General features: G+C 33.1%; 1 protein-coding gene across 2 annotated transcripts; it reads right to left on the reverse strand.

The window, feature by feature from the left end:
- Positions 1–1029: 1029 nt before the first annotated feature.
- LOC143902450 (uncharacterized) lies at positions 1030–5612 on the reverse strand. Of its 2 annotated transcripts, XM_077415361.1 has the most exons (5): positions 4773–5612; positions 3796–3956; positions 2901–3515; positions 2018–2608; positions 1030–1588 (listed from the first exon to the last, which is right to left on the reverse strand). In XM_077415361.1, the coding sequence occupies exons 1-3, from the start codon at positions 4843–4845 to the stop codon at positions 3312–3314; spliced, it is 438 nt and encodes a 145-aa protein (XP_077271487.1). In that variant the 5' UTR covers positions 4846–5612; the 3' UTR covers positions 1030–1588; positions 2018–2608; positions 2901–3311. The 2 variants fall into 2 exon arrangements, with proteins under 2 accessions (XP_077271487.1, XP_077271486.1); XM_077415360.1 differs by lacking the exons at positions 3796–3956; positions 4773–5612 and having other exon boundaries at positions 2018–2177; positions 2433–2608; positions 2901–3517.
- Positions 5613–12096: the final 6484 nt, after the last annotated feature.

Raw genomic sequence — 12096 nt, forward strand, 5'->3', positions numbered from 1 at the left:
CAAAATCATCATAAAAAAGATATAAAGGAATTATTATTTTATTTGGAAATTTAAGTTTTACTTCTTTCCATAAGTTTCCTTGGAAAATAGAAGTACGCACATTCTCATCACATAGAGATTCTTCGTTTTGCATATAGGAAACAATTTCATTAAATACGTTTGGTAATTCTAGAAATTCTTTTAAGATTTTATGCAATTCTATTATTTGTCCTTCAGATTTTTGAATAACCATATTTGCTTCAGAAGATTCATTTATTTTGCCAAGACTTGATCTTTCTCCTATAAAAAAAGCATTTGGTTTAATATAACATCTATTGTCTTCCAGAAATTTTAATCTTTTATGTTCGGTTCCCAACATTTCAAATGTATTATCAATTTCCTTAAAAAGAGTACAAACTTTGTTATATTCATTCACATTTTCTTTGTTTAATATAGGGTCTATACAGGCAATTATAGAATTAAATAATTCCTTTACATCTTCTATTACTATTTGGACAATGTTTCGGGGTAAAGAAGAGTTACTGTACATTTTTGACGTCAAACAAACAATAGCATTCCGAACAGTTTGAAAAAGATCGGATAGTTCATTATTACAATATTTAGAAAAATGAGGTTTGTCAATAAACGAATTTTGAGTATTCTGATATTCTGAAGAACAGAAAGAATTAGATTCTTCAATTTGGTCTGTATTTAGTTGTTGAAGCGTTTCATATTTTGAATGATTCTTAATTAAGTGCTTTTTTAAACCATTTAAAAGAGGAAAAGTACGGTGACAATTGTCTTGCTTACAAATAAAGCTTTGTATAAACGGATGCAAATGTTTTATATGTTGAATTAAAGAATCAATACCTCTAAATGTCTTGGAACATTTAAAACAAATGATATTGTTACATTCCATTGTAAATAATCTGTTTCAATATTAATACTTTTGTGTGAGTATGCATATATATACACACACACACACATATATATATATATATATATATATATATATAATATTTAAATATATATATGTGTGTGTGTGTGTGTATGTGTTTATATGTGTGTATATATGTATATGTACGTGTGTGTGCAAAATTTAATAAACCAAAATAGCTCAGTGGTTATTCATACAATGTTTTATATATCTATGTTTTAAACCGTAATATATCGTTCATAAAAGGAATGTTTATGTCATTTTCAGAAATAATATTAAACACTTCCCACTGTAAAAGAAACCAGAGATGCTGGCTCTCTGGTGTGTATTTTAAGTCCAAAACAAAATATGCTTCAAAACAAAATTTTAACGCATCAAGAAATGTCTTTGTTTCATAAGTTTTGCTATCAATAATAACGTAGAAAGCATGAATATTACATAAATTGGGACCAACTACTATTATGTACGGCTGAATTGTTAAACCCTTTTTATACATAAAATCAATCTTTTCTTGTTTTGCTGACTCAATATCACCTGGGATTTTTACTTGCAAGAAAAGGCCATCTCTTGCTTCGGATACAGATGGTTTCCAGTAGATCTTGCCTGTCTTTGCCCTACCACGAGGGGGTACCAAAGAAGATAACAAATACGAACGTATTACGTTTTTGGAATCTGTAATTGTAAAAACATTTAATTTGTATTAGCAATATTATACATTATTAATAATCCTATTTTAAAGCAACTTAAAGTAGTTGACATTATTTGAATTTTAATTATGTTCAAAAACATCACATATGCTTATAATACAAACAATTTATAGATAAAACTTTTAATTTAAAAAATCATCACTTGAAAATCATATTATGCCAAAAAAAGTTAATGCTACATTTAAAATAATAAGTGCTGTAAATATTTCTATGTACAATTTTGTTTTAAATCAATAAACAAAAATTATGTGTTACAAAATAAAAGTTATTGTTTTTTAATTAATTGTATTATATGGATCAAAATAATTCAAATTTAACTTTTAATTAGTAATTATTAATAGTATGTCAATCACTTTACATTTAACAAAGTTAATGATACCATATTGATTCTTACCTGTTGTTATCTGATCTTCAAGCAAATGAAATAAACTTTCATCGGATGGCTTAAGTAATGCCTTACGTTTATTATAAATGTAAGTAAAGAAATCCTCAAATTTTTGGCATATATCAAAGGATGCTTGTAAGTTAAATTTTTCTTTAAAATCGCAGTCAATCTGAAAAAAAAAACCAGAAGATGAGAGAAGAGAGTAGAGAATTTTCTAAATGCAGATACATATATTTTTTTACAGAATATTCTTGCAAACTTTTGTAAAAAGCATTTATATGTGCTGTGCTAAAGAAGATTTAAACAAACAAAAAAATTATAAGTACATTTATCATATTTCTTAAGGAACAACTTTTTATAAAAATTTGATCAACCAAAAACTCATCAAAAATCAATAAAAATTGATTACACGATAATGACTTACTAAATCAATTGCTGCTTGTGTTCTTATGATAGGCCATTCTTCTAAATATTCATTAAATGATAATCGTCCTATTTTTCTAATTGGAAAAGATAGTTTCCAACGACGAATAACTTCATCCTTGGGTTCAATATTGTGCTTAAGCCATACTTGACTGTCCTGCATTTCTCTTGATATATCTAAAATTAATAATGACAAAATGTTATTATAGTAAACACATAAATAGTATCTTACAATTTGAAAGCAGCTAATTTCGCCAAAAAAACTAATACTTTGATATTTTGGAAGGTTTTCAACAAGCAAATCTATATAAATATCAAACTGTACAAATAAAAATACTTTTTAAACAATCATTATAATTTTTATATTTTATAGTAAATACTAATAAATTTTTGAAGAAAGAAGAATTTTACTATTATAAAAATGTGTATCTCATCTGCAAAGTGTTAATATAATATGTGTTATATTTACTTTCTTTTTCCTCAACTGTAAAGGTTTCACAACTTGCCAAAGTTTTTTGTAGCATGGTAAGCTTGTTTCTATATTTATCTATTAATTTTCCTCTGGCTACTTCCGGTTTGTTGTGGCGTGATTGACTTTTTCCAATAGGACTAGTGTAATACGTAGATCTCCTTTCTTCATGAAAAATTTCAACTATTTTGTCAGCCAAAATGCCTACTGTTGAATTATTTAGACGTTTATTTTCATTTAAGAAATGACATATGATAATGTCACACAAATTATTGCGATCTTTATTATCAATTGATTTTGTTTTTTCAAACTTTAATAGAATAGCCCTTCCTATAATATGACTTTTCAATAGATCTTTTAAATTAAAATTTACAACTTCGTATGTATTCAGTACATTATTAATCATATTATTCATATCTTTTTTGTTAGTATTTGAAACTTCAAACATTTAATCAATGAAGCATTCGATGATGATGTCGAAGGTATATCAGATTCAGACCCCAATGAAATATTTGATAATGTTGAAGCTGTATCAACATCAGACAATGAAACTTTTGGCTTTTTTTTAAGTGGTTCTGTTTCTATTAAATCTAATATTTCAGTATTTAAAGGCATCTGAAAACAACATTATAAAATAAGTATTTAAAAAGGAATTACTTTTAAAAATAGCAACATAATAAAAATATTAAACAAGTATGACATAATAACAAGTTACTTTTACAGTTAAAAAGGTCTATATTGGAATAAATAAAAATATATAACTAAATATATAAAAATATATATAAATATATAAAAATATATAACAAAATAGTTTTAAAAAATTAATTTAGAATCGTTAAATTAGATGACAAAAAATAGTATCATAGAAAAAATATTACAAATATATAATGCATACCACTAAATCATCGGATGACAATATCACAGGTTGAAATGGTTGAATAGATGTTTGTGATAATTGTATTTCTATCTTTTTTCTGTCTCCCATGCAAGGAATTAATTCTTTGAGTTCTTCATTTGTTAACAGTTGCAATAAACCTATGTCATCAATTTTATTTTCTAAAATGAATAAAAATAAAAAAGAATATAAATTAAGATGATATACTAGATTAGCTTTCATCTCAATAAAAAGTACTTTGAACATAACTAAATATATATTTGTTGAAAATATGAATTATGTCATATATTATAAATTATTTAATCAAGAATTAATTTATTTAAATAATTTTTAATTATTTATTTATTTAATATTAATTCATTTAATATTTTACTTTTATTCTCTAAGCAATTTATATTGATTATTGATGAATTCAATGATCGTATTTCTATAAATTATAGTAATAAAATATTAAAGAAAAGAAACTTATATTGAAACTTAATATTTTAATATTTTTAAGCACAGAGAATAATGAGATAAATTATTTGATGTAAGAAAAATACATATCTGCTTTAAAAAAAGTAAAAAATAGAAAACAAATTAAAATGTACAATTATATACATTTCTTAAAGCAATTATACAGGTTTTCTTTACATTAATTATATATTATTTAAGAATTATATATTATATTTAGATATTGAAAAGTAAATGTTTTATTCCAATAAATAAACATTATTTAAAGCATTTTGATGAAACAAACTTTAATTTTGTCTGTCCTCTGTAAAGCAGTTTTCTGTCTGCTTTAGCAATTTATCTGTATTTGTTTATTCAGTGTTATACATACGAATTCCGTGTCACCCACAATATTCACTTATTGGAATAAAATATTTACTTCTCAATAGTGTAATAACCTTGTTTATAAAACACGTTATTTTACTTTAATAACCTTGTTTGCAAAAACGTTACACAGAAAAAACATTACAATGTAGATTACTTACCGGCAAACGTTGACGTCAAATGTGATAAACCACATGCTTCTAAAAATGAAGCAATATCGTTTGAGGCACTCATTTTTACTCAAACTTTAATCGTATAAGTATGTAATGGCTAGCGCGAAGGAAATATCCGTGAGAGTGCGATCGCACAGAAACGTCGGTCAGCCCCGTCAGAAACTCTCGATTCTTCTCAAACACTTTTCACGTTCGCTTCTTTGTTTAACGGCACACGGCACACGGCACATGGCACACGTTCGGACACGTTCGCACCACTACTACAGCGCGTGGTGGGGGCTACGTGGGGGTAACGCACACGACTCGGCCTGCTCAGCCAGCTTCGGGCTGGTATAGAACTGTAGAACAGCTATCAGCCGGTAACCAGTAACGCGTGGTAACATGTATGCTATACTTACAGCACGGGAAAGAAAGAGACAGCAGATCATATGTCTGCGCTCTTCTATACGCAAACCTGGCTGAGTTTTCATCTTACATTCTTTGCCATTACTTCTGGATTTTTAATCAGATTTAACGGTTATTCCAAACAGAACATTAATTGTAAATAGTAACACTCTTATTTCGATCAAACATATTTTATATTATTTTTATGTAAAGAAATGTTTTATTTCATTGAGTAATATTTAGTGTAACCAAAGAAAATGTTTTTTCATCGAAACATATTCTTTCAAACAATCGTGTTTTTTCTATTAAACAAATGGTTTAATGTAATAAAATTACAAAATTTCTATTCAACAAAATAATGTTTTACTTAAAATAAATTTGTTTCTCTGAAATAAATATAATCCAAACAAATCGAAATCACGAATGTAAAGAAATATTTCTCTCTGTGTAGGGGAAGCACTTCCGATGACCTTGACCTTGACATATGTTAATAACTTTTTAATAAAAAACGGGCGACGACTAAAACCTTCTGAAGGTCACTCAGGAGGGTGACCTTGACAACATATGTCAAGGTCAAGGTCATCGGAGGTGCTTCCCCTAAAGTGCATAATTACCAGTTTTTTTTTCGATCGCGTCAAATGCAATCTGTTTAAGTAAAACTGTGTAATCCTTACAATTTTGTTTTAAATGTCAAAGTAAATTTCACTTCATTAATTTTTCCCTTTCACATTTTCCGGCTTCATTTTATTATATATTAATATTCACGTTGCATAGAGAAATTATGAATTTTACAGAGTTAAATTCGCGAAAGTTAGAAAATTTCGCGGAAAAATTGCAAGTTTTTATATTTGATTTATTACTCATATTTTTGCGACAAAGTTTAAGTTAAATAATTGATCAATTCGCAATTATATCGATTCTTTATATAGATACGGTTACAATTTTGATATTCTTATTTTTTCATTTTACTTAATATGATGTTACGATCTCCGTTGAACGATATTTGCAAAAGAAATTGCGAAATTGAGCTTCGCATAAGTATGCGAGGGTAAGCGATCTTTGCAGAAATATTGCGAGAACAATAATCTTTACAGGATATCGCAAGACGAGACAATCGTTCGCAAAAGTATTGCGAAACAGTAAATTAAATTTATAATATGTTATAATAATTCGCATGTTTCGTTCGCTTATAAATATATGCTTTAAACTTTATTTATAAAATACCTTTTAAGTAATGTTGCAAAGTAGATCGTGAATTTCGCGTCGCGAGTGCTTTGTCAAGTGAAATACAAAGTACAATGGACATGTACTATTTTTTAACCAAATCCGTATATCTCGTTCTAAGTACAGAATTATTAAGTTTCGTGAAATTGCAATTCCGCGGATTTCGCGTCGCGAGTGTATCAGTGAAATAAAGTGCAATCAACGTTGGAACATGCAGAGAGGCTCCTCCTAAACTACTTCCGGATACTGTTGTAGATGTAATTGCGGCAATACATCGGTGGACATCGAGGGACGTCGCGAATTGATGAGTGCTGATTAATTTTATAATCAATCTGTCCTTTTTAGCAACGCTTTTCCTGCACTTACCATTTCATACATTATATATATTGTTGCCATTATATTGTGTGCAATAAAATATTATTATATCAAAGGACTTCAATATTAAAAATAGAACAATAATATATCATATACAATATAATGCAGCTAAAAAGAATAGATTATACTGCATGCGTAGTAAATGATGCTTGCAAGAATCGCATACTGATTTATCACGGCATGAGTAGAGATTTATACATTGTCACACAAATTTATATTTTGCACATTGCATCGTGCATCACACATATCAATCCTTAAAAATTATGTAACGGCACACACATTTTCACTTCTCTCGCGATATATAGGTAGTACGCTAGATATAATTCACCGCAATTCTCGGCGTCAGATCTTTCCGTTACCGGAAACCGTCAGTGCTTCGCGAATTCACGTGTGCTCGTTTTTTACGTGACGCAACCTGGTCGCCTCCTTTTCGGGGCTAGCAGGTGTACCGCGCGCCCTCACGTAGGTACCTCGGGAATATTATCTCTGTCAACCATCCGCATGTTTATCCGCATACATATTTGACGAACTCGTTCCTTCCCATCAGGAGCGAGGATACATACGCCCCGAAGAAAGCACCAATCCCGTCGCGTCGGCTCGAGTGAGATAACATTTAGGCGTTGTTACTTATGCGGTATCTGTACATCGTTCTTGCTACCTACCTACTTGCCTACTTGCCTGCCTGACTGATGCCTACCCGTTTACCTGCCCTGCTTACTTAACTACCTGCCTGTACCTACACTTCGCATTTGTGGTGTCAACTTTTGTCTCATGAGCTAGGTCAGGTCCATTATTGGCCTATTAGGATTTTTGTGCCGTCGTGTTTGAAGTCAGAAAATCCTGCTTCGGGTCGGTCCTTTCACAACGTCCTTGGCTTACCCCGATGGTGACACCTTCTCTTTCTTTGTGTTTTACATGCAAGGTGAATTTGAAGCAAGAAATAAGAAAGAGTATATTGTTCTTAAATAGATGCCCACACCATTTTTTTTTTTTTAATACACATGTTACTTTTCCTCAAAAATTTTAACAAACCGATTAATACTTAGTTAATGACTGTCTAATTATTATCTTTTTTTTCTGTTATATGTCTATATTGTGTTTGTGTATATACATATACATATATATCCTTTCACGATATATTACTTCTATCGATTACGCTAAACCTTGCCTGTTTTCGTTAAACAATATTACAGGCAAATGAAATTCTATCCAAGCCCTAAAGGGTTAATCGAAGAAAGGAATTAGACGAAGACGGGAGGGAAAGGGAGCGAGCGAAAGGATACGGTAGTGCGAAAAATAATTTCCTGCCGCTGATACGCGGCGCGTCGAAGGCGGGGGAGAAAAATTCAGAGGGGCTTTCGGGAGATATCAAAATATTATTCGAGGGTTGCCCGCGGGATACCCTCGGATTCTCCTCGTGCCATATAGAAGCACAGGATCCTGCACAGGATCCGAAGTGGTCAGTTATTGTTCTTAGCCTCGATATACGAGCACCTCGAGCGTATCTGTACTGAGAATCGAAAAACAGTAGGATATAGTCTCTGAATTTTCGTTCATTCTCAACTTTTAATCTCAATACACAGATGCTTACTTAAAAAAAAATGTTTGCTGAAAAACAGTAATATTTAAAGATTAAGATCGTAAGCGATACTGTTTGAAAGAAATAATAAAAAAGAAATAATATTACTGAGAATTTTTAATCATTATTCAATTATGTGCGATTCTGTAACCATTATTACTGTTAGCTCTCCATATTCGTTCTATCGCACGAATTCAGAGAGATATGAGATTCAGAATAGTTTATACCGTTTTCCCTTTCTCTTTCTGTCGTAATTTTACAAAGCTAACATTTCTATCGTGTTATCGTTGCCATGAAAAACGTAATTACGCTTTTTCTTCTTTAGTCTTAATCGTTAAAGTAGCGTCGCGAGCATTTAGGAACTTCAACGTTACACGCACGCCGTACATTTAACAGGCCGAGTTTTTTTCACCCCATTATCCGATCCGGAGGTCTGGTTGAATGACGTTTCGAATGTTTCCGATTTCTTTTTCGTTGTACGGGCGACCCATCGTGATGCATGTACATACGTAACGAACGAACGAACGAAAGAGCGAACGAGGATGAGATTTACTGGTCGACGACCGACGAGATTCCATCTTCCGTCGGCGAAGCAACGGATGCAGGCTGCAACTCGTCATCGGCGCGACTGGGAGAGACGCTCCTGGAAGATGGGTTTCTTGCAGCTTTCCGTCGGCATTCGTAGGCCGTTTGCAACAGAATCGCTCGATCGTCTCAGAAAGGTTGGAATAAATTTCCCTTGCAACCTTTATAACCGCGTATAATTGAGTGGAGGTGCTATGGTACGTTGATATAGTCGTGTTTTATTCTGTCGTCATGAAACTGAGCTTATGAATCTTAAATCGATAGTACTTCTCGACTGTACATTTAAAGGTCATGATAACTCAATTATCGATCAGTCATTCGCTGCCATGTTAGGTGCGCGGTATATTTTGGCGAGGATTAAGCTTCGCTGTAGCGGAAGGAGAGCGCCGCGCGGCCAACTAAATAGGAAATAATGCGGCAAAAGGGGTGAACAAACGGGATCCGGCCTGTGAAATTGTCCGCTGCTCGAGAAATCGGGAGTGCATCCGATGTGCAAATCGGTTTAACGTGTGCGCCCGCTGCCGCCCCCGTCGCTTTGCTCCGTTTCCCCCTGCCGTAAAACAACAACAGGCATCGTTTCCGCACGTCGCATTTTCAGCTCGACGCCATTATCCGACCTGCGGTCTGCCTCTGCGAGCTTATTTCCGCGTCGAATTACGAGCCGTCAAATATCGCTGCCAAATTAGTTCCCCCGATTAATCGCCCCTTTCCATTGAAACAGTCACGTTTTGTAATCGGTAGCGATATTTTTTAACTCTTCTGTATAACTGTGTGTAGTCGGTGTTAAAACGATTATACATTTCTTGTTTTATAGCTATATTATTTGCACATTTCCATTGATAAAAGCGGCGTAAAAGTTACGTCCTAAAGTCTCGTTTGAAGAATATAAATTTAGAAGCACATATATTATTTTTATAATATATCGATATATACATATAATATTTGTGTTATGTGAATTTACATTATATTTATAATATATATTTATATTATTTTTCCGCATAAAAAATGAGCTTCCTACAATATGCTCTACTTTCAATACGTATGAACATTTTTCCCATGAAATAAAATCTTGGACAAAATTTAGGGTACGTCAGATTTTATGCTTGACGACAACAGCGATTGTTAAACGTTATATCATCATCTTACACACGTAAGGGATAAATTCGGGTACCTGCGGACTGTACCCGGGAATTCCTCAACCATTCTTACGCCGATTATACGTATCCGAGCGATCGCACGAGGCGGCTACTTTGAAACGCATGTAACCGCGTGTGCACGCGAGTCTACCGCCGCGCTCTCCGCGTGCCGCACAAAAGATTTAGAGAAGTTGCGGCTGAATAAACACCGTCGGCGCAAGAGCACGTTCCACCCTTCGGCTTTTCCCGGTCCTAGCCGCGTGCCCGTTATATACGCGCGCAAATGCCCGGCGCGTCTCCGCGGTGCGTCGCGACGCCCCGATAAAGTTCGTCTCCAGGGCGGAGGGTCGTTCACGTTCATCTGTCCGATCAGCAACGTGGGCGAGTTGTCCGCGGATCTTAAACAGAAAATCGTGTAATAGATAATTTTTGTTTATTCTTGAAGAAAGTCCCGTGATTTTCGGATCGGAGCCAAGTTAGAAAGGTTCGGCGTGCTCTGATTCGCGGGAATATTTGATATTTTTGCGTTCTTCGATTTCTATCGCGAGGCGATTGGCGTTCTCCCGAGTTTTTGGAATATTTAGCTGTTTAACATGCCGCGTGTATCAAAATCAAACAAAACTGTTATTTCCATGGACTGAATTATTCCGTAAAATGATACGCGTGAATTAGAAGCGGAATTTCTGGGTGAAACAATGGGAAAAAATCTTTGGTAACGATCGCATGAAAAAAAAACGTGTCAATGGACGAGAACGGACAATGAAAACACAGATGTGTATTGATGACAAATAGCGAAATTAAAAGCCGCCGATTCGGACGATTCGTAATTCGCCTGTGTATTTCGGTAAAATATACCTCGCGCTATCATCTCTCCCTACCTATGAAACCTAATCTCATCGTTGCATGTAATATTTTTTTGCATGATTATAGAAACAGCTCTAATTGTAAGCTCTTTATTTAAATAATTGATTACGCGGGGTTTGTGTATAATCTTATTAGAGAAAAATCTATCAAAATTTAAAAATCTTGAGAGAACGTTTTGTTTAAAGTTTAAACGCATCGTAAACGTCGCTCGCGACATTTTATGCATCTTGAGATTTTTCGGGAATAACGTTTTATATTTTGACTCGCATTGTGCTGCTGCAAAATATTTTCTTTCTAGTGCGCCACAGACGTGTTTGGAAAATTTCAAAACTTTTCAAAATAAACGACGTCTCTTGACCTATCCCACGCGACCGGATTCTGAGCGATATGAACGTCTGTGCCCCTCTAAGCTCTCTCTCTCTCTCTCTCTCTCTCTCTCTCTCTCTCTCTCTCTCTCCTCTTTCTCGTCCAGAAACAATAAACTTCTTATTTCGGTATGACGTCGTCGTCGTCATCGTTCTATCAACCGATCCAATCGATCGCAATTTCCGCGAAAGAAATTACATCGTGACGCACACGATATGCTATATAAATAGCGTCGACTAACGTTAACGGTATTTTGCGCAAATAATTCGTCTGCGGATTGCGCGGTGTTTATTGTCTCGCGTGTTTTCTTCACCGAAGCAGTGCTGTTGCTTGACAAGCACTTATTTGCGTGTTTTCCGTAACTCTTACTTGCGTCAATATATTATATCCTTGTAACTTTCTTTGTATTTGTAAAAGCATAAGTTTTTACACGAGACATTTCACGGACAAAATTATATTTAATATTAATTAAAAATAAAGAAAGGTAGTCTTATTATATCTATGAAAAATTATTTAAAAAATAATGATAATAGCATTTGCTGGAGAGAACGTTTTAAGTATTATGAAAGTTATAAGAGAAAATATTAAATTTTATGTTTAAAAAGAAAAGAAATAAAGATATATAGAAAATTTCTATTAGAAATAAATATCACGTAAATTCATACGATAAGTTAGCGAAACTCTAAAGCTTCAAGTTTCCAAAACACAGTCAAGGGATTCGCAAAATAATTTTTTTATCTTTCGACGCATAGTGGAAAGTATAACAAAATTTTTGAAATACGTAGTTTTCGATTCAATT

This window comes from Temnothorax americanus, unplaced genomic scaffold, assembly GCF_048541705.1.
Source record: "Temnothorax americanus isolate GAGA-0224 unplaced genomic scaffold, ASM4854170v1 Scaffold4, whole genome shotgun sequence".
NCBI lineage: Eukaryota > Metazoa > Arthropoda > Insecta > Hymenoptera > Formicidae > Temnothorax > Temnothorax americanus.

Excerpts from the sequence above, each read along its gene's own strand:
- LOC143902450 (XM_077415360.1), bottom strand. The coding sequence starts at position 3,348 with ATGTTTGAAGTTTCAAATACTAACAAAAAAGATATGAATAATATGATT. Across the intron at positions 2,178-2,432 it reads CACAAGCAGCAATTGATTTA|ATTGACTGCGATTTTAAAGA; the intron begins GTAAGTCATTAT and ends TTTTTTTTTCAG. Across the intron at positions 1,589-2,017 it reads TGAAGATCAGATAACAACAG|ATTCCAAAAACGTAATACGT; the intron begins GTAAGAATCAAT and ends TTACAATTACAG.